Source organism: Podarcis gaigeae (assembly GCF_964106915.1).
Source record: "Podarcis gaigeae genome assembly, chromosome: 7".
NCBI classification, from domain to species: Eukaryota; Metazoa; Chordata; class Lepidosauria; order Squamata; family Lacertidae; genus Podarcis; species Podarcis gaigeae.
In genome coordinates, this window is record NC_139683.1 from 52766857 (window position 1) to 52790112 (window position 23256).

Below are 23256 nucleotides of genomic sequence, written 5' to 3' on the forward strand. Positions count from 1 at the left end.
AGAGAAAAATGTTAAAAGAGATTTTGGAGATGCTTCCAACACAATAAAAAAATGGTCCAGTTTATAAAAAAAATTGCACCTGACTAAGTATAATTTGAGCATGGAAACACTGCCAGTAGATTAATGGAAGATTTTATTCCACATAAACAGCTGTCTACAGTGGTACCTCGGGTTACAGATGCTTTAGTGTATGTGATTTTGGGTTGCGCACCGCGCTGAACCTGGAAGTACTGGAATGGGTTACTTCCAGGTTTCGGCACTCATGCATGCGCAGAAGTGCTAAATTGTGCTTTGTGCATGCGCAGAAGCGCTGAATCGCATCCCGTGCGTGCGCAGACGTGGCGCTGTGGGTTGTGAATGTGCCTCCTGAAGTTTCCAATGTGCTGTATTCAAACTGTTATTGGGGTTCAACTCACATCAACTTCAGCTAGCATGGCCAATGTTAGACATCAGGAGGGCACTACATTGGTTACGCTGACCTAGATTAATAGAGTCCTTAGTGCCTGAGATAACTGCTTTAACAGTTAAAGTAGTGGGGGGGGGGCTTAATCTCACACTGATTACATCCAAAAAGCTGCAGGAAGACCATAGCAGCTTCTTGAGTGTCTGGAGTCCCACCTTCCTTCCTACTTAGGGGTGCCGGATTCAAAATGGTTGCCAGGGGCACATTCTTGCATCTTGTGTAGAAGAGATCTTCTACACATCTAGTTGTGTAGAAGAGATGATTGTAGCGTTTGTAGTTTGAATGGACAGGACAGAAGCCCTATCCTCTTTTGCATCATGTCCACCCACTGTAGCCCTTTATGCCCCACTTACCTAGAAAGCTGAGTGCCCCTCTGCAGAAACTGGCAAGGCAACAGGTAGAGATGCAGTAAGAAGGTTAACATGTAACTTTGGATTGTGGCCCTTCAGTCTTAGCACAAAAGCAGGAGTGGGGAACTGGTGACCCTCCAGACAGTAGCGGAGAGCGGGTTGAGTTGCAGACACTTCCCTGACCTCCTGGCAGATGAGCCACTGCTGGTCACTAGCAGGGGAGGGGTGAGGTGGGGGCAAAGTCACTACAGTGCAAATGCACCAGTCAATTAAATCCAGCACTTTTGCCGGTCCATTGTCACTGTGCCACCATTCCCAGTGTTTCACCCCACCATCTTTAATAACTCACCTGCCAGGAGCTCAGGTAAGCATCTCTACCCTACCATGCCCTATACTTCTGCCTTTGGGTGTTGCTGGACTACAACTTTCATAATCCCTGACCCTTGACCATGGTAACTGGGGCTGATGTTTGGAGACTATCAACATTTGGAAGGCCACAATTTTCACATGCTTGCGTTAAGTATTATTTTACTACCATGAGCAGCAGTAGGCTTCAGTGTGAATTATAGAACTTTTTAGAAAGCCATCAAATCGGACTTGCTAACTCCTGAAGCTGAGAAACTAAGAAATGAAACTGAATCAATAGGGGGTGCAAAAGGTCCACCATCTTGAAGCCTTGGCTGTTTCGTAATGTGATAATTTAAAAGCAGTTTTCTCCTCCACTTGGCAAATAGAATGTAAACATACAACCCTACAATCATGCATTGAAATTCTGTGTACAGTGTTCAGAAAAGTACCCACACCTGCTGCAAATGTAAACATACATCCACACCTGCTTAATTAAGTATGTAGAAAGAAGAGAAGTTAGATTTGTTCTTCCATACAGCTCCTGAAACTATGTATTTCTTTTATTTTTAAAAAAATCAAACAAGTTAGAATGTAAACAGAACTGTATCAACTTTGAAACAAAAGAAGGGCATGGAAGAGACTCATTCAAGCATCTTTTCTCTGTGTCTTATTTAAAGCACAACTTGATTTAGTTCAGCCTTTATGTTTTATGGAGCTGTATGCTGGCGATTGTATGGAAAACCAATATGCTTCCTCCTTTGCAAAATTAAAAGAGGGGAGGGGAAACCTTTTTCCAGCTTGGTAGATATAGATGTGACCATGAGATGTGTGGGTAATACATGACATGATTTATGCTTAAGGTTGTATCCCTGTACGTTATCCTCAGAGTTGACCCATTAAAATTAATAGCCCTAAATTGGTCATATCCATTAACTTAATGTCTATTCTGAGTAGACCTAACATTAGATAACAACCCATTATTTAAAAAAATAATAATAATCATGTAATTTAGATTGTTTAATAATAGTAACAGCAACAGAAACGTAAAAGGGTTAAACTCTATCTTCTTCATAAAGATAAATTCATTCACATTTGACATTTGATGTCCCCCCCCCCTCCTGAAGGATGTTTGCTGAAAATGTTTTCCCAGTGCACCATGCCTCTTTACAGTGGCTTGTTCTGTCACAAAATAAACGGGCAGGAAATGAATGTGTTTGCCTGGCTTGCCAGCCAATCATTAGTGCGGCCAAATGCAAAAGTGGGCAAGGTTCCTGCTCCTTTAAGAATTGTGCAAAAAAAGGGGGGTGGAATTGACACCAATTTCCATCAAAGTGTCCTTCTCAAATCAGGTAGCATTCAGATGTTTTGGACTATGACTCTCATCCTTCTTAATTCTTGGTCACACTGGCTGGGGCTTATGAGAGTTGTCCAAGAAATCTGGAGGGCACCAGATTGAAGAAGACTGAGCAGTAATACAAGGTATCATCTGGCAGAGGTGTTTACCTGTCCTCCCAGCAAGTGAGTTACTGCTGCTTACTGGGAGGGGGTGAGGTGGTGCCACTATGGATCACTGATGCTTACGGGGGAGAAAGAGAGGAAGAGGGGTGATGTGGCAGGGAGGTCTGTGTAGTGAAAATGCACCAGCAGAACCAATATGCCGCTCCTGCTGATGTGTTTGCACTGTGATGACCCAACTACCTTGTCACCTCTTTCCCTCTCATAAGCATCACCAACCCATCTTTCAGCAACCTAGTGTTGCAGGTCCACCCCAATGGGCAATCCGCATGTTTCCAAGCCCTGCATGTTGAGGGGTTGTTGCAAAAACCAACAATTGTTTCAATAAGACAAAGGCCATTTCTCCAGGGAATCTCAAACACCTCCATAATCTTTCCTGTGTTTTTTTATGTATCTGCAGTTCAGAAACACCCTAGTTTTTCCTCCACCCGCTTGTTCTTTGTTAGAATTCTTGCTCAGCTGCAAGTTAGATTTCTGCTGACTTCAAGATTGTCACCCTTTTTTCCACATGGAAGTTTGTTGCCCAGAATAAGTGTGTGTGTAGGGGGGGGAGGAAAGTACTTTCACCAGCTGTTGGATAGGAAGAAAGATTTGCAAGAGTCAGACCAATCTCCCTAATGACTGTCAAAGCTCCATATGTTAGGAAGAAGATTGTAGTGAAGTGTTGCTTCCTTTAAATAATAAACAAGCAAACTCTACTTCAAATCATGAAGACCCTTCCGGAAGTGGCAGAGAGATATCTCTAAATTTGTCTGGCAGGGCAAAAAGCCCAGAATTAAGTTTAAGATACTAACTGATGCGAAAGAAAGAGGGGGCTTTGCCCTGCCAGACTTAAAGTTGTACTATGAAGCCGCAGCTTTCTGCTGGCTAAAAGACTGGCTACTTCTCGAAGACACTGATGTACTGGACCTGGAAGGTTTTAATAATGCTTTTGGTTGGCATGCATACTTATGGTATGATAAGGTTAAGAGCAATAAGGCCTTTAAGAACCATATTGTCAGGAAAGCAGTGTTTAATGTCTGGACAAAATACAAAGACTTATTAGAAAACAAAACTCCAAGGTGGCTTTCACCTCTGGAAGCTAAGGCCCGAAAAAGACCCAATATGGAGGCCAAATGGCCAAAATATTGGGAAATATTAGAAAAAGATGGAGACAATTGGAAATTGCAGAGTTTGGAGAAAATGAAGGATAAAGTGCGAGACTGGTTACATTATGCTCAGATTAAAGAAGTCTTTAAAAACGACAAAAAGCTAGGGTTCCAGGTGGAGAAATCGAAGTTGGAAACAGAACTGTTAGAACCTAAGACTAAGGTACTCTCAAGAATGTATAACTTGCTGTTAAAATGGAACACACAAGATGAAATGGTTAAATCAGCTATGATAAAGTGGGCACAGGACATTGGGTATAATATTATGTTCGAGGACTGGGAAAGGTTGTGGACCACTGGGTTGAACTTCACTGCATGTAATGCTTTGAAGGAAAATGTAATGGAAATGATATATAGATGGTACATGACCCCAGTTAAACTTGCCAAGATATACCATTTGTCTGATAATAAATGTTGGAAATGTAAAGAAAATGAAGGAACATTCTTTCACCTCTGGTGGACCTGCCCTAGGGTGAAGGCCTTTTGGGAAATGATATATAATGAGCTGAAAAATGTATTTAAGTATACCTTCACTAAGAAACCAGAGGCCTTCCTTTTGGGCATTGTCGGCCAGGTGTTAAAGAGGGACCGAACATTTTTCATGTACGCAACAACGGCAGCAAGGATACTTATCGCTAAGAATTGGAAAACTCAAGATCTACCCACGCTGGAAGAATGGCAGATGCAACTGATGGACTATATGGAACTAGCTGAGATGACTGGCAGAATCCGAGACCTGGGAGAGGAGAGGGTCGAAGAAGATTGGAAGAAATTCAAGACTTATTTAAAAAAACATTGTAATTTGGTTGAATGTTAAGAAAGGATGCTAGATCATAAATATTTGTGCACCACTAAATTAGATGGAATTAAGAGGATAAGTAAGTTTGAGGAAAAATTATAAATCTATTGGAGAACTAACAGATTATATTTAAATGAACCTGACACAAGACTGTAAACAAGATGATAAATTGCGGGCAAGAATTGACAACGATGCAAATGGGAGCGGGAGGTGTGAGGGAGTCCAAAGATGTTAAGAAAGTATGTTATGATATATGTTATTCTATTTCTTTATCTTTGCATTTTTATTCAAAAATCTTAATAAAATATTTATAAAAAAAACAAAAAAAACACAAATCATGAAGACCAAGCACACCCTGCTGTCACATTCACATCCTTTGCAGCAAAGGGGCAACGAACAGCAGTAATACAATGCGGTTTCAAGTACCATTAAAACGTTGCGTTTGATGGAAGCACAGCACCATCCTTTGAAATGTAAACCAAATATCTGTTGTGAAACCTTGAAACACATGTGGGAATTAGCAAAGACTCTTTCTGCTTCCTGCAAAGTTAGGATGTCATTGAGGCAAATTAAGAGATGAAAGCTCGTGTTTTTACGTCAGATCTTCTGGTTCAGAATGCCCCAAAGCAGCTGCCCTTTGGAGACTTCAAATTAAATTAGAAGAAATAATTGCTATAATCCCTTTGCCTAAAACAATTTTTGCCATTTACATAGGGTTTTGAACACAGTTTGTATAATCTATTACCACTGCCACCCCTGCTGGTTTCTTCTGTCATAATCCAATCAACTACTAGAAAAGCATGCTAATGAGTCTTTAAAAATCCCATTTGGAATGAACATCAGGGGCTCCAGCTTTCCCTGCCTAGTTGTGGAATCTAAATTCGCAAAGTTCTCAAAAGCAATCTAAATGAAGCAAGGCGATATATGGGATTGCGGTTTTTGCTTTCCTGTGATGGAAATTCTTCTCTTCACTATGTGGAAAAACTTTATTATAGCAGAATGGAATGATAAATCCCTGATAGCATATATAACATCACCCCCACTAAATCAGTTCAGGGTATGTTCACAGTATCTTTCCATCACATAGAAGTAACACCTTATTGGCCTGATCCTGAATTTGCTTCAATTGGAAGTTCAATGAGGCTTAGTAAGTGCACACAAGATTACAGACTAAGGGTGTGTATACATTGTTGCTACATCGTTATTTCCTCAGTTTGGATCAAAGCTATTTTGGCAGCAGACACATAAAAAAAAAGAAATGTTCACGGCAAATGACAGGATAGATATGGATTGTTATTGCCAGCATCATGTATACAAGTGCTTATTTTGCTTAATGATTAATCTAACCTAGGTATTTGTGCAGTCCAAAAACGAGAGAGTAAAAAGTAAAAATATTCACCCCTTTTAACCGGTGGCTCTCCAGTTATGGAATCTGATTCCATGTGAGCTCAGGCAAGCCCCTCCCTTGTTAAATTTAAATGAGTCTTAAATATTCCACTTTTCACAATGGCCTTTGGAGCTCAGTCTAAGGTATTGGATGCTGTTCTTTGGAGCTGGGTGGGTTACTTTGGTGGTATGCTGGCGTGTATCTTCCTGAGGTGTAATTGGATACTTTAATGGTTTTAACTAGTTTTACTGTTAGATTTTATGGATTTCTATTTGTACATGGCCTCGAGCCACTTTGAGAAGCAAATCTTGTTTACAAAGGAAGCTAAAAGCTTTTAAAAATAAATATATATATTTAAAAATACACTGATTTTACAAGTTTTTACAATGAAGAATCCAGCACTGATAAGAGGATTTTGGAACTTCATGCTTTTATTGCTAAGTGCATTTCTGGACTAATACTTTATACTGGCCCATCTTAGACAGTTAGGCCCCAAATCGAAGCATTTGACATCTGTTCTTATGTTGCATTTTGCAATAAAATACAGTAGTTTCACTCCTGGCACTTTTGATTGGCTTTCCCAATCTGTTCTTTTCAAAGGGGGCCATCCACATTCATTAAAATCAATGTGGATTTTGCTATTGTGAGTCAATGAGGCAAAACAGAAGAATGGGTCCAGCAAATCATCATTCCTTCCATAAAATTGTGCTTGAAAAAATACTCATTATTTTCTCTTTGTCTCTGTTGTAGTGTTGGTTTGTGCTGAACTGTGACATTAGAATGGGTGATTCCTTGTGACAGTTTCAGCCTATAATTGCCTATAACAACTGGAGTTTTCTGTTTGCCTATGCTAAGCTTTGCAGTGGTGGTATGAATTTAAGTGTTCTACACTTGTGAGAGCTTCTTGTGTGTTTTAAAACCCTGGAAAACAAGGTTTTAAACCTCCTCATGTTCATAGTGTCTTCCACCTTCAGAGATTCAGGCTACAAGTTGCGGAGGGTGACAACAGATGCAATGCAGGGAAGGAGCCTTTGAGCAAGATTCAACTAAGCTATTGTGCTACAGAAGGCAGCATAAGAACTCCCGCTAGCAGAATGGGACTTCCCCCTTCTCTCACCTCCTCACCACATAATTTCACAGATCAGGTTGGGAGAGTGGGGATAACCCCTCAGAACAGAGCACAGGATGAAGAGAGGGGAGATCGTTCCACCAAGCAAGCAGAAAGACTTGTGCTGATGGAGCAATCTCCTTAGCGTGATGTTGCATTCCTTTCTGTTTCCCTAATCATCCCACTCATGTACTAAGATAAAGAGTCACAATCCAGTGAGTTTATTTAGCAGCATATTTTTTATGTTTTAAGCCAGGGGCGAGTAACCTTGGGCACAGGAACAAAGTTGGTCCTCCAGGCCTCCCTCTTTCATCCTAGCGATTTTCTCCTGACCATATGCTCACCTACTGGCTACATCCTCTTTGAATGATTTTGCCTGGCTGGAATGTGTTCTCTTGCTTGCTTGTCAGGGAAGAGTACAGAGAATGTGTGTGGGGGTGGGAGTGTGCCTAAAACCTCTGGCTTTGATAGGGCTGGAATTTAATTACTGGGCAAAAGTGAGCATCACAGCCATTGCTCTGTTTACTTTTGCATCTGGACCTGTTCACCACTGAGATGTAGCAAACCAGTTTTTGCCTATAAGAGAATGTGGCCTTCAGGGCTAAAAAACTCATTCCTTGCCCCTGTTTTAGACCATCTAGAGAATATCATTCAGATGATGCTTGCAGATGATATCCTAATTTTTCAGTGATGAGCCAACTTCTATTTTTCAGTTTGGTATACATAGTGATGTACATCAGACTGAAGTAACAAGAATCACAGAAGGTTTAGAGGAAGACACTGGACCCAAATCTCAGAACTCTATGAAGATCTGGGACTTACAAGCAGAGGTATGTTTAGCTATTTCTGAAGTGTGTGTTTACACAACTAAGGTTTATAGATCCTTTAGAATTATTTTAAGTATTCTTTCCTAAATATATGCAGAACACATGGGACCCTGGATGTAAGAAGTATTTATATCAGGGGTGAAGGTTTCTATGGGAGACTATTAGGAGTCTGAAAAAACATATTGGAAGAGCACATTCAGTACATCTTGGTTGGAAAACTATTGGTTGAATAGTTTTTAAAAAACTTTTTCATAAATCCAGTTATTTTTGTCTTTCGGAATCTGGTGAAAATGAAGAGTTAGAATAAATGTTGATAGAAGGGAGGGAAAGGAGAATGCCAAATTCTGTCTTTGAATAGTTTGCTACAAAAGGGGTTTTAAAAAGGTAGAAATCTCATTACTTTTTCAGGGAACCATAAAGGTATACTTTCCCCATCTCTTTGGGGTGCGGGTAGTTCATTCTGAGTGGACAATGTTTTATATATACATGACTGAAGGGCCATGTTCAAGTTCTTTGGATGAATCAATTTGAGAGACCCATTTTCCCTCCTTTGTTCCTTTGTGTAAACTTTAAAACGACTATTTGAGAGTAGAGAAGCTCATGCAGGACTCTTAGTTTTGTGAGATTAAGATTAGGTGTGAGTTCTTGCATACACTCATATAGATTCCCCCCCCCCCCTACAGAATAGAGTTCTGCACAAGTATATTATTGTAAGAGCATTCACAAAGGAGAAAAAGGTTTGTCATTTAGGAGACCATAGACGCCTAATTATTAAAGATACAGTTTTCACTAAGGAATTTTTAAAAGGCAAATTTATCATACTTTTCTGTGTATAAGATTATGCTTCGTTACTTAAAAATTATGTTAAAAATTTGGGCTCATCTTATACACGGATAGGTGGCTTTTGCGACACGTGCATGTGAACAATTTTCTAGCACCCCCCCAAAAAAGCTGAACAACTCAGGGTAATCTCCCCTCATTTTCTAAATTTTGCATCTCCAAAATTAGGGGGCATCTTTTACACAGTGGCGTGCTATACACGAAAAATTATGGTAATATATTTTGCCACAAATCCTTATCTCTCTCTGGCGTATCTTCATAGAGAGTGTTTCCTCTCCCTTACTTTTTCACCAATGTGAAAAAGCACCCAACAGACAGCACCCAACCACAGTACACTGTGTATAAACCCCACACAGGGAGGCAGCAAGGCGTGATTTTCATCAGGATGAGAGTATGGAGAAAAGGGAGGTTTAATATGTTTCCCTTGCCTCCAGCTGATCCTGATGAAAATTACACCCTCTGCACTGCTGTATGGAGAAACAAGACAGAAAAAACTCTAACTGTTGCCACAGAAAACAGTTTCTGAAGGAAGGTGTTTTTTTGCCAGTCCCCCTGTAGATCACTTGTGCCTTCTGAACAAGAATGGGAGACCATTTCAAGCAGCATGGGAGTTGGTGTCTAGGCCAGTAGGGATGGGATAATAGGTAAGACTTTGCCCTTCTGTAAGCTGGAGCCTACAATGGAATAGTAGCATTCATTTACAGCAGGGACATCCAACTCCCAATAGACTACGATCTACTCGCAGTATAAAAAAACTGGCAGTGATCTACCCATTGTCAGATCATTGTTACTGAGCTTTTTCTTGGGGGGAGAGATTGCTGAGGGGCCAGAGATCTACCAGGACCACCCCGTGATCTGCCAGTAGATCACGATCTACCTGTTGGACATGCCTGATTTACAGGATCACAACTGGGCATCCCAGACAGTATATTTTCAACAGCAGCTGTTTTCAGACATTTTAACATGATGAAACCATTGTATTAGTTTACTGCCAAAAGCTTGCTTGCGTGTTTATGGACCTGGAAATGGGAAACTGGTAACAGGCTGGTGGAGTTGGACTCGATGGCCCTTGTGGTCTCTTCCAACTCTATGATTCAACTCTATGCTTCTATGGTGGAAAAGTCTTAAGGGAGACAAAACATGAGATAAAATGAGTAGTGTGGATGATCTGATGTGCTTATCAAGGGCATAATGGTATTAAAATACTCTCTGGATGTCATTTTCTCTATGCAACCTGTCATCAATGTATAGTCAGGATACCTCAGAAACTATTGTTTCAAAGTAGCTTCCCACTGCAAACCATATATGACTGCTCTCCTCTCATTTAAAACCTGTGCAATTGTAGCATAGCTCTTTTGAACACTAATAGTCTTGTATTGATTTTATTTTGTCCTTGTTGAGCTCTTTAAATTTAAAACAGCTGTTTTGCCAGTAGTTGTTCAGGATAGCCTGAGGCATCGCTCTGTTGTCTTTAACAAGGATTCATGACCCCCTGGTGTAGGAAGTCTTTAGGTCATTTTTGGGTTGCTTGTTTATGAAGAAAAAGAGGGTGAGCATTAAAAATGGTCTTTTCAGTAGGGATTATCAGAGTAAAATTTCTCCCAGAAACATAGTAAATTGATAATAACTAACCTCTTCTGCTGTGAATAGGCTTCTGTATGATGTAAAGTAGTAAAAAGAACACACACACACACACACACTAATAGAATTGTTCCCACAAGTGGTTATGGTTCAAAGCATGCATGACAATTGCAGAGTCATTTGTTTAAAACTGCGCTAATTATGTATAAAGCAAGAGACAATTTTAGAACAAAAGGGGAACATGGATGAGGTGAATGGAACCTTTCCTTTGGGGAATGGTCATAGCTCAGTGATAGAGCATCTGCTTTGTTTGCAAGAGGGTTCTAGGCAACTTCAGGTAGAGCTGAGAGGGGCCCCAGTCTAAAACTTTGGAGAGCCATTGACAATCAAGGTAGGCATTACTGAGCTAGATGAACCAATGGTCAAACTCACTAAGAGGCAGTTTCCTATGTTTCTCCCACCACCTTCTGTTCCTAGGTTGCGTTCACACAGCAATTTATTTGGGGCATCCCCAAACTCGGCCCTTCAGATGTTTTGTGACTACAATTCCCATCATCCCTGACCACTGGTCCTGTTAGCTAGGGATGATGGGTGTTGTAGTCCCAAAACATCTGAAGGGCCGAGTTTGAGGATGCTTGCCCTAACTCTTAATTTCCACATTATATTTGAGCTTTCACACAATGTAAAACCCACTTCTGGGAATCTAGAGGAAGTTGAGAGCTCATTTCCGTGTTAATTGCTTCCAGGGGAAAAAATCATTTGCAAATCCATTAACCCAGAAAGCTACGGGGGTAAAGTGACAAAATTAGGGGGAGTAGACAAGCATACAGTTCTTTCCTGCCTATTTTATGGGAGAAAGCATAGCACAGGGAAAAGAAGCACACACATATGGAAACGGTGAGAGAGTAGCAACATTGCCCAATGACATTTGTTGTGTGTCACAGTACACTTGTAGGTGTGACTGAAATTTAGCATGATGTGCTAGTATATTGGTCAGAAAGCCATAGTTCCAGAAAGCAACCACTACTGCAGGTTGAAATGAAAGCAAAATGAAGATGTGTTCACGAAGAACACTGACAAACTGGAACGTGTCCAGAGGAGGGCAACCAAGATAGTCAAGGGCCTGGAAGCGATGCCTTATGAGGAATGGCTGAGGGAGCTGGGCATGTTTGGCCTGGAGAAGAGGAGGTTAAGGGGTGATAGGATAGCCATGTTCAAATATATAAAAGGATGTCACATAGAGGAGGGAGAAAGGTTGTTTTTTGCTGCTCCAGAGAAGCAGACACGGAGCAATGGCTCCAATGGATCCAGAAAGAAGATTCCACTTAAACATTAGGAAGAACCTCCTGACAGTAAGAGCTGTTCGACAGTGGAATTTGCTGCCAAGGAGTGTGGTGGAGTCTCCTTCTTTGGAGGTCTTTAAGCAGAGGCTTGACAACCATATGTCAGGAGTGCTCTGATGGTGTTTCCTGCTTGGCAGGGGGTTGGACTCGATTGCCCTTGTGGTCTCTTCCAACTCTATGATTCTATGATTCTATGAAGATGCTAATACAATATTCCCCACTTCTGAATGAAATCTTAGTCTCTCCCAACTCCCCCAAGGCATTATTCCCCTCAGATATTAGGAGTGAACTTGCCTGGGGGGAAAGTACTTGGAAATATAAAAAGGTAAGCAAGCTGTTGTGTATTAATCACAACATTTCTATTAAATCATTATTAGCAGGCATCATTTTACGGTCTGAAGAACCATGCCTCCGCTACAATAAGTAAAATGTCCTCTCTCCAATCAAAAAATGAAGAAAAGCCTTAATGTAATAGATAAGTACAGGCTTCCTCAACCTCGGCCCTCCAGATGTTTTGAGATAACAATTCCCATCATCCCTGACCACTGGTCCTGCTACCTAGGGATCATAGGAGTTGTAGGCCAAAAACATCTGGACGGCTGAGTTGAGGAAGCCTGGATAAGTAGAACATGTCTTTGGAACATTTTGAAATATTCCCAAACATATAGCCTTGGAAAGAGTTCTGTATCATATCAAAGTTTATACACAAATACTAGGTGTTCTGTGTGTTTTGTTCTGTGGGGGCTACACAAAGATGTAGTCCCCGCATTATTTTAGGTATTTACTTTATTGCAATGCAGTCTTCAAACTGAAGAAAAGCAATCCATTTAATAGAAAAAATCCATTTAGTAGAAAAAAAATCTTTTTATTCAAGTAAATTTTTTGGATATGTGAACTGAAATTTCTCAGATGTCCAGGATAAATACACTTGCCTTTTTACCCCATATCTATGTGTCAGGCAGTCCTACCTGCCTAATAGTTTGGCTGAGATTCACTCTTGGGTGCTTTTGTAATTTCTTTCCTTTCCTGAATCCAGTGAAGAATAAAAATTACATTGATTAGTCAGCATTGCAGAAAGATGAATTGCTTAGGATGGAAATTGAGGACCGAACTAAACATTCTACAGCAGATGTTGGTAACATTTGCCTGCTAGTTCTGTTTGCTTTTTATGAAAAGCAGTCTTCCAGCTTCAATCATTAGCCTTCAAAATTCACACTTCTCCAAATTATGCAATTCAGTTCTCCAACCCCAAAATATGCACCAAAGCACGTATATATTAGTGAAAATAACACAGAAAATGGGGACATTGCTTGTAAAAATATGTGCATTAGGTAACATTGCATAAAAATGAATATATTAGAAGAAATGCTGGTGAATTTCCGTAAGGACTTTAAGAAATAAATATTATAAAGTGTTGCAAAAAATGAGATTGGAAAAATGAGAAAATGAGGAAAATCCAAAATGGCAGTTGTCTATCACTAGCTGCAATGTCCCTCTAGAATGTTTTTAAGGTGTGAGAAGCCTAGCCATAACCAGTGAGCAATAGGTTGTTGTTTTTTAAATGGTTACTCTTTGCCACCATACTAGTCCTCATTGAAAAATATATTGGAAAGGCAGGGATAGATGATTGATTGATAGATAGATAGATAGATAGATAGATAGATAGATAGATAGATGATAGATAGATGATAGATAGATAGATATCCTGGGTTTGGCCAGAGTTTACATCTTCTATACTTTTGTGCTGATAGTACGAACAATGAAAAATGCAAGTTAGTCTAAGAAATCAATAAACCTGGCTTCAGATACTGCTTCTTTTCAACTGTATGACCCATCAGATGATACCAAGTTATGAAAAGACAGTATGTATGTCTCTCTGTATTGTTATGAGTTTGTGGGTTCAAGACACCTATAATTTATGGATTTAATAGGTGTTAGAATTTATTTAATGCTTGTAGGTTTAAACTGGAAGTCAGACTCTTAGTAGCTGAATTCATCTTCCCTTGTTAGGAGATCACCTGACAGATAGGGCATTAACAGAGAACAAAGACAAGGAGATGGGCCATCAGCAAAGCAGAGACTCTTCACAAATGGGTGGAGCTCCACCCTGAGCTCTGAGATTGGTAGTCAGTAGACAAGGCTAGAAATTTTGTTAGGAGGAAGTTTTAGGATTTCAGCTTTCTGTGGCATGATCAAGGGGGAAAGGTATCGGTCTGTTAAAAGCAAGTGAGAGAGTGGGGCCAGAGCACAATGTGGACTACGGTACCTGCTTTGAATTGGGAGACTGCAGCAGTGGGCGAGATGGGATTCTCTTGCAGTGTAATGCTTTGAAGCCCTACACTGTAGCGTCAGATTATATATATATGTATAAATAAACCATATAGCATAAAGACATGTAACAGTATATAAGGAGCTAGGAGCTCCATGCATAAATCCCAGCAGAATCCTGGGAGCTGTTCTGTATGTCATGGCTGTTTGACATATCAAGCATATTAAGAACCCTGGATTAATTTGCCTGCATAATAGTTGCATGGGCCCACAAGTTTAATTTGCCTACAGCTGTGTGTCTTTTCCAGGAAAAGGGTTCTTGTCTTCACAGATTCTGCCATCCTCCTCTTCCATTTTTCAGACGGAAATACCACAGCCTGAAAGTACATCAGTATGGGAAAGAAGAAAAAACCTTGAAATAGAAAATCAAGAACTGGGTATAGACAACAGAAGATTAAAGGCCAAGATGACGGATCTTCAAGATCTTCTGGACAGAAAAAGTAAATGGCCTGCAATTCATCTGTGTGGAGATCTCAAGATACCATACAGTGAACTGCTGGGGGGAAATAAGGTATGATGCTTAGTTACTTAATTCAAGCATTTCGGCAAGGGGTAGTTTGAGCTGTAGCAAATACTTCTCCCGCATTTCATCCTCATCCCTGACTTCCACATTTTAGATGGGGCTCTCTTATGGAGAAAGTGCCTATACAGAGACCTGCACCCAAGCATGAAACCTGCACATTCTACAGAGTTCTACACCTAATGTGTGAACATTGCAGTGGAGCCTAAAAGCTGTATAATTTTGGAGGCGGAGCCAGTGGTGGGACCCTTTTCTACACATGATGCCACCTGACACAACTCATAGCAGAAGGGAGCTTTAATTGAATTTATTATCAGCATTCTTTTCTGCATAAAATATCAATTACCCGGTCATTATTTCTGCATTTAACATGCTATTAATTATATTTATACTTCACACAATAATAGTACAAATAAGCATCAAAGGAATATTATTATAGCTATAAAAAGGCACTTATTTTTCAATGAATATTTGAAGGTAATTGCTTTAGCAGTCTGCCAAAAGTCAGGGGTTTTTGCAGTAGGTCAGCCAAACAGAATTTTATAGGATGCATCCACATTGGCTGTTTGTGCATGATCTGCTATGGTTATATGTGATATTCATGATTTCAGACAATAGCTTGCATTGTAAATCACCAGAATATTAATGAAAGCATATCTATAGTAGCCTATAAGACTGCTATATCTGGATGATCGTAACACTATTAAGAAGCAATAGAGTTAGAGTGGATCAGGACACTGATCAAATAAATTCCTCTTGTGTGTTTAGAGTTTGTTTTGAATTGCTTCTTTTTGGTAGCCCAGACCAGGGCCACATCTTATGGGAAAAAATAAAATAAAATGACAAGATAATGTAGCATGAACAGAAGATCATTTATCTTCATTGGATGTGTTGCCAGTGCTTAATTTGTAAAATGAGCGGTGTCAGTGCTCAACAGTGCCAGATGCTATCACAGGAGCTTTGGGCTGACTGTCAATACAATACTGGGGGGTTGGGGGTGGAATTCTGCATTTACATAGAGACATTTATCCCTCTCGCCAAATGCAAAGGATGGCATGCAAGTCTAAGAGTTTGAGGATCCAGTTGTTGCTGTTGGAATGGTTTGTAGGGTTTAAGTCAGGCTGGCTTTAAAGGTACACCAGAAAAACAACAGAATATCCAGCCCTCAACACCCCAAAGTAAAAAGACTGTGCAATTTGCTCGTTAGTCAAAGAAGTCTTTAGGTTTCCATTTTCTAGGCAGGCTAGAAACCACCAAAGATATAGAGCTGGGATAGGTGAATAGCCAGTGTTGTGCCCTCCAGGTGTTAATGTCTATAACTCCCATTATTCTTAGCCAATAGTTGTGCTACATGGAGCTGATGGAAGTTGAGGTCCAGCAACATTTGAGGGGCAGCATATTGGGTACCCGTGTTGTAGACCTAAGAGAAAGGGAAGTGGGACAGATAAGGAACTAAGTCTAGAGAAAGGGGGAACCAGCTTGAACAGGAGACACCACAGAACAAAAAGGATGTGAGATTTGGAAAAATTCATCCCAAGCTAAAATCAAGAAGCCAAAGGGAAATAGTTTGGGGGTAGCATTTACAAGACAAGCATTAATTTATTTTTAAAGTTCTTACTAACTTTGCATTCACTGGTCTGGAGGAGCAGCAATTATTCTCAATGTTTGTAGTAGTTCCATGCATTATTGCTCACTTGGGCCAGCTGCCTCAAGGCCAAACTAAATGAGACACCATTCAAGAAATTAGCTTTTAAAATAACGGCATGAATGGGAGTTTTCCCCTTTATGCACATAGCAGGCATTGGGGCTTGATCCAGACTGAGAACCAGGGAAAGGATAAAAGGTAAAAGGTCCCTATCCTGTGTCAGGGTTCCAGTTCAGATCAGCACTCTTGTGCTTGCTATTTATATTAAAACAACAACAACAACCTCAACAACAACACTTGGTAATTGTGTGATTGGTGTCTTATCAAGTTTGGTCCTGTAGCTGGTCCAACCTACATTTGATTTCAAATTCCCACTTGGCCACCAACAATCAAGTGATTGACAAGAGACCTATTTACAAAGGAAAGGAAAAGAGAGAGTCAGTCATGGGAGCTCTATTCATACGAACACAGTTCTAAACCAGCTTTTTCAACACCACTGCTTTCTGCACAAGAACCAGCCTATGGACATTGCAGGACTAGATGATCCTCAGGGTCTCTTCCAATTCTACAATTCTATGATTCCATATCAGAGTTGCTACCTCTGAGATATATACCTCAGATAATAGACTCCCACCCTTAAATAAGTAACTAGTGTGACTGTTCCTCCCTAGCTTTAGCAGTGTTTCTTGTTGTCACTGAAAGAAAAATAGCTGAAGTGTGTAAAGAAAAATAGAGAAGTGTGTAGCCTTCTCTTTCCGATCATGAGCACAATGCCTTGGGGATAAATGTTGAGACAAGATTATATCTGAATTTGGACCAACTGTGTATTTCTCTGTTCCATGGAGAGACTCTAGTTACATGAAACTTTTAGACTATACTAAAAACAAAATACAGGTTTTATTTCACCAGGCTTTTGTGTTGACCCCTTTACTGTGATAGAATAACGCATTATTACTTTTCCACCTTTAGTTTCTATGACTGGTATATATCATATTTCCCTTTAGCCCTACTGCCAAGTTTTTTAGACAGCTGCCTTGATTGCATGAAAGATGTGTATCAAATCTAATCTTCACTGTACTTGAAACTTTTAAAAAACAACCTACAGTTTTTTTCAAATATATTATGTATGACTGTAGAAAATGTGGTTTTACTGTATTTTATTAGAGATATAAAACATAGGAATCAAAATGCTTTACGTGGCCTATGCAAGTTTTATGTACTTCAACTTTTAACTACTCGTATGACAGGCTGAAAGCAGAGAAATATATCATTCACATGGAAATTCATATCTATGTTTAAAAAAACATTTCCCTAAAACTATATTTGCGATCATAGCAGCTCATAGCTTATCTTTAAATACATATATGGGTTACAAGCTTTCCCATGTCAAGAATAACAAATTGATGACTACCATCATTTGATCTGGATTAAATAGATGGTTGGAAGGTGGGGGGGGGGGGGGAGAGATTCAGACTAGAAGCATTAGATGTATTTTAATTTCAAACGATATAGTGAGTTTATCTGGCTAAGTTTCCAATGACCTAACTAATCGGCTTACAAACTGATACCGTATGCTGTTGCAGAGAGAAAAGAGAAAAGGGATGCAGTGGTAGCGGGGGGGGGGGGACAAGCAGTGTAAGGAGGTCCATTTGCTTTCAGATACGAAGTGGAGCCCATGCAGGTTCATCAGAGTCACTGGGTCATCAGCCCCATCAGTTATACCTGTTCTCCACGCAATGCATTCACTTGCAAACACTTCCCACCTCCCTAAAATGGGACAATTTCATTTAGCCTAATGTATAGCATGAGATCATTCATTCTTAGCCAGCAGACCTGTCCATAGTGAGGAATTAACTCCTTATTGTCAAAAGTACACTTACAAATTAGGAAAGGGCATGTCTATCAATCCCGGGTCTCTTAGCTACTCCTTGGTGTGCACCCAATGCAGCAACAGCGAGGCCCCACCTCCAGCCTCTGCTTATGTATCTCCCCCACCTGGGCTGCATGCAAGCAGGCAACAACTCTGCCTGCATGCAGTGCCATCTTTACCAAGGGGGTGTGTGTGTTTCTGTACATCCCCAGTATAGAAGAGACTGTGACCCACATCCAGTGGAGCTGTGGGCATGCGTTAGCAGAGTTCTGCAAGAAGCGAGACTGTGTAGGTATGCGGCATCACAAATTTTTCTTTATTTACAGCAAATCAAAACAAAAAAACATGGCTAGTGTGAACAGGGTCTCACAAATGCATCTTCTCAGTTTGAGAGCAGGGAACAAAAAGCAGAAGAACAAGAGAACAAAGAATGGAAGTTCTCTGGTCTGAGTTTCCGTTCCCACACTTCCATCAGTATGGAATGTAAATAAGGATCACATGATCCAGCAATGAGAGAATGAATTAGTACTGACATCCTCCCCCATTTCATGACATCATTGCTGCAGACTTTAGCAGATTTGCAGCTTATTTACAAATACACTCAGTTGTTCTTTGTTAACAACTTTTGACAACAAATCAGCAGGAATTTCCTTTCTTGGCATATAGGACACATTTATGAGCTCCCTGTGGATACAATCCCTTGCATGACATAACTTGATCTGCAAGTATTTGGTTCCTTGCTTACACCCTTCAGAATTAAGCAAAGCTAAGCATGATTTGTTGTCCTGATAAGCCTGTATAGGACATGACACAGTATGGAATGTAAATAAGGATCACATGATCCAGCAATGAGAGAACAAATTACTGACAAGGGGTGCGGGGCACCCGTGCGCCAAATTCTGGGGGTTGCTAGGTGGGAGAGCAGGGAGAGCTCTCTGGAAAGTCTCGCTCACCAAAGCCAGGAGGAGAGGGAGTGACAGGAAAGAGGGAGAGACAGACAGAAAGAGAACATGCCTATCTAGTAACGGGAGCATGCACTGGCTCCAGAAGCTTCCCAAGAAGAACTCGTATATGCACATTCGCAAGGGCCCTCCCAGCTCCTCTAGAAATAAGGTTGCTCCCACAATGAAAGGCTGCCTGAGATGGCTCTCCATATGAATGTGCACAGTGCCCGCCCATCTCATCTTTCAGACACCTCCCTATGACCGCAAGCACATGTGTGGAGTCTTTACACCGACTCTCAATGTGTGGAGGCAGGAGAAGGAAGGGTGGAAGCCCTTGATGCTACACCAGTCTAACCAGTCTCTTCCTCCTCCTGCACCTGTTCTTCACTCTCCAGTCCTGCAGCTTCTCCTGCCTCTGACTCTCATCTCCTGGCTATTGCAGGCTCTCCCAGTTCACCAGTCCTTCCAAGCGCTCATCTCCTGGAGCCCACACATCTTATTTAGATATAGGAACAGTTCATTTGCAAGTAATCATGCTAGATACATTTTGTACTTCATACGGCCTGCTTTACAGTTTTGTCATGGCTGCATGCTTTCCTGGGACCAGAATGTTTCATGTTTTCTGTTTGACTTCTAAAAGCCATTTGTGTCCTGCTTCAATGTTAGTGGTTAAGCTGGTTATCGAAAACTATAGTGTGTTCATTTTTAGCAGCTGAACTGAACTTTCCAAGGTGTCTATTTCATGAACTTCTGATGAAATTCCATTTTATGATGGCCCCATCTCATTTACATTTAAATCTAACCACTTTCAGACATTCTTCTGAAATGTGTGAATAGAATAGTTTAATTTCAAAAGTGGGGATTGAAGGTGAGATTGTAGAAAGTTTATACGGGCAATTTATATTCTAGTGATTGGGACACGGATGTTTAAAAGGAGACCAGAGGCATTGTGATAATCAATTAATTCTGTCTGAAATGGAAACGTTAAATCTATGCTTATCACTCATGTTTTGACATTTCTTTGAAATGCAAGCGCCATTGCATATATTTATATCTATGACTTCTGAATATAGATAAATCAGTCTTGATTCAAAATACTGTTAGAAATTGTTGTTCAGTTTTTCCTGTTTATTTCATATATCCGGCATTAGAGGGACATTTAATATGTTAGAAGTGCAATCCTAACCTCTGATCCATGGCACTGGAGACGCTTAGGAAGAGGAAAGCATATTCCTCCACTCGCATGGTGTGGGAGCTCTTCCACCATGGATGTCCTGGCCTGCCATTCATAATGAGGAAAAGGAAATAATGATCACTCTGTATTCTTGAGTGGAATGGGGGAGGACTTTGGCTTTTCCTGATCTGAATCATAAGGATTGCTTTTCTAATGAGTGGTTATAAATAAATAAAACACATTGCATGGCAATATGACCTGAAAGTAGGCTGTGCCACCGCAGTAGAAAAGTTGGTTTGTTAATGTATATATACATTTGCCTTCATTGGTTTAATCAAAACTGCAGATCACATATCCAGTACACATTTAATATTAATATTGTACTTTAAAAAAAAAATGCTTCACAGGTGCATTATAGCCCTATTTGCTAACTTTCGGAAAATGCTCCTGTAGGATAAGAAAATACATTACCACTCCCTGAAGGCAACTTTGAAAATAGTGGATGCATGAGTAAAATACATGACTCTTGTATATATCTCCCTACAGATCACTATGTATCTGTGTAATTCCCTATCCACATCTGCAGCCTCCCTAATCAGCTCCAGAGAATTGGGGACAATCAAGGACATTGTGGAAGGTAGTGTGGGGCACTGCAAGGGCAGAGCCCTGAGGGACCCCACAAGTGAGAGCCCAGGGATCTGAACACTCATCCCCTCCCCCACTTTCTGGACACAGTCCAGAAGGAAGGAGCAGAACCACTGTATAACAGTGCCCCCAGCTCCCAGCTCCTCTAGACGGTCCAGAAGGATGTCATAGTCAATGGTATCAAAGGCCGCTGAGAGATCCAGCAGAACTAGGAAAGAGCTTTCACCTTTGTCCTTCGCCTGCTGGAGATCATCAATCAGTGTGACCAGGGCAGTTTCAGTCTCATGATGAGGCCTGAATCCTGATTGGGAAGGATCCAATGGTCTGCATCCAGCAGGCGTGTCTGGAGCTGCTCAGCGACCATCCTCTCAATCACCTTGCTCAGGAATGGAAGATTTGAGACTGAGCAATAGTTGGCCATATTGGCTGGGTCCAAAGATAGTTTTTAAGAAGCAGTTTCATAACCACCTCTTTCAGTGGGTATGGGAAGGTTCCCTCACAGAGGGAAGCATTCACCACCCCACAAAGCCCAGTCCTTCCCAGCTTGCTTTTATGAGCCAGGATAGGCAAGGATCAAGGAGACAGGTGGTCGGTTTCACTCGTCCAAGCAGCCTGTCCACATCCTCGGAGGCAACAGATTGGAACTGATCCCACACAACTTAACTAGACAGGACTCTGGCACTTTCCCGCCCCAACCCTGCTCCCACTGTGGAACCTACCTCTTTCCAAATCTGAGCAACTTTATCTGCAAAAAACTTTGCAAAATAATTGCAGGAGATCTTGGGGTCCTCACCAGGCACTGGTGGTAGAGGTGGTTCTGTTAGATTGCAAACCACCTGAAAGAGTCTCCTGCTGCTGTTTTCTGCAGATGCAATAGAGGTGGTGAAGAAGGTCCTTTTCGCCACTTGGTTTGCCACTTGGTAGGCTCGATGTTGAGCTCTAACCCGTGTTTGGTCAGATTCAGAATGGGTTTTCTGCTGCTGGTGCTCTTGCTGTCTCAGTGATTGTTTCATCTCCCTCAGCTCTGGGGAAAACCATGGGGCTGTCTGGGCTCCATGCAATTGGAGAGGGTACTTCGGAGCCAGAATGTGGTTAACTCCACATTCCAGCGGACCACCAGGGAATCAGCTGAGAGGCCGTCAACATGGGTAAAACATCCCCTACCACTTTTTGGAAACCATTTGGATCCATTAAGTGGCAGGGGTGGACCATATGAATCAGTCCCACCTCCCTGCAGAGCAGAAAGGTTGTGACTTTGTCTTCACATGAGTGTGTAAACTGATGACTTACATCTCAGAAAATGCTTTTGCATTTTTACCTCAAAATATGCTTCATTTTAACAGAGAAAAATATCAACCAATGGAGGTAGTGCAGCTGATGTTAAGTTTAACTTTACATTGCCAAGATAACTATGAGTAATTAGATAGATCCAAACTTTACAGTAGATACTAAGAATGACTAAGCCAAGGCCTTGATTGGCAAGGGCAGAGGAGTAAAGTAAGCTGTTCTGCATTGTACTGTGGGTAGTTATACAAGCTGTGAAATGCATAAAGAAAGCAGGAGTAATAACATTTTATGGGATTTGAGGAGGAAGAAAACAAATGGGTAGATTTATTATTATACATTAGTGCAATATCTCATGAAAGATGAACTTGATGAATTGCTTCACAAATCACGAAGAGTGTTAATAATAATGACAGAATGTGAATACTTAGTGTTTGTAGAAAGCTGGAGATTTGTTATTTATAATATCAGCAAATTCAAAATTGGGAGAGTTCAGCATCTAGTCTCCCCTTCAAACTAAAAGTTGTTCAGAGTTCAAGCCCAGTTCATACCGAGCTCGCCTGCAGCCTGATATATCTGCCAGTCCCCCCACTATCCAAGGAAATTTCCCCATGTGAGGAAAAGGGGCAGAAACCAGCAGTGGGGAGGACTCTCTGGTGACCGTGTTTCATCCTTAAGGGCTGAATACTCCTCAGCATGGATCTATTTCTGTGAAGGGCTTCAACAGCAAATAATAGGTACAGTCAAACCTCGTTCTGTGTCTGCCTCCATTTGCGTCTGCTTCGCAGAACGTCTGCGGCAAACCCGGAGGTACCGGAATGGGTTACTTCCAGGTTTGCCACTCGCACATGCTCAGAAGTGCTAAATTATGTTTCGCACATGCATAGCCGCAGCACTTTGATGTGCATCATTTTTGGGTTGTGGCGGGGCCTCCGAAACAAATCCCCACTGTAATCCCAGGTTCCACTGTATAACAGGAATGAGTGGGAAGATGCTGAACTGCCCACCATAAAACTGCTGGTGTTCTAACTGAAGTGACCTCTCCCTCTCCAAACTGACACCATCAGACTATTCAACAATCATCCTTCCCTAAGAGCAGGGGTTGGGGAATCAGTAGCTCTCCAGATGTACCTATCA

At 41.1% G+C, this 23256-nt stretch overlaps 1 protein-coding gene across 2 annotated transcripts in view; it reads left to right on the plus strand.

The window, feature by feature from the left end:
- The window catches only part of CCDC102B (coiled-coil domain containing 102B), an 83962-nt gene that overhangs the window by 19875 nt on the left and 40831 nt on the right, over positions 1 to 23256 (plus strand). Inside the window, exons 5-6 of one of the 2 annotated variants that reach the window (XM_083746972.1) lie at positions 7832 to 7948; positions 14339 to 14548. In XM_083746972.1, coding sequence (XP_083603098.1) covers positions 7832 to 7948; positions 14339 to 14548 — 327 coding nt within the window. The remainder of the gene's footprint in view (positions 1 to 7831; positions 7949 to 14338; positions 14549 to 23256) is intronic. The other variant, XM_083746973.1, reaches the window with a different exon arrangement.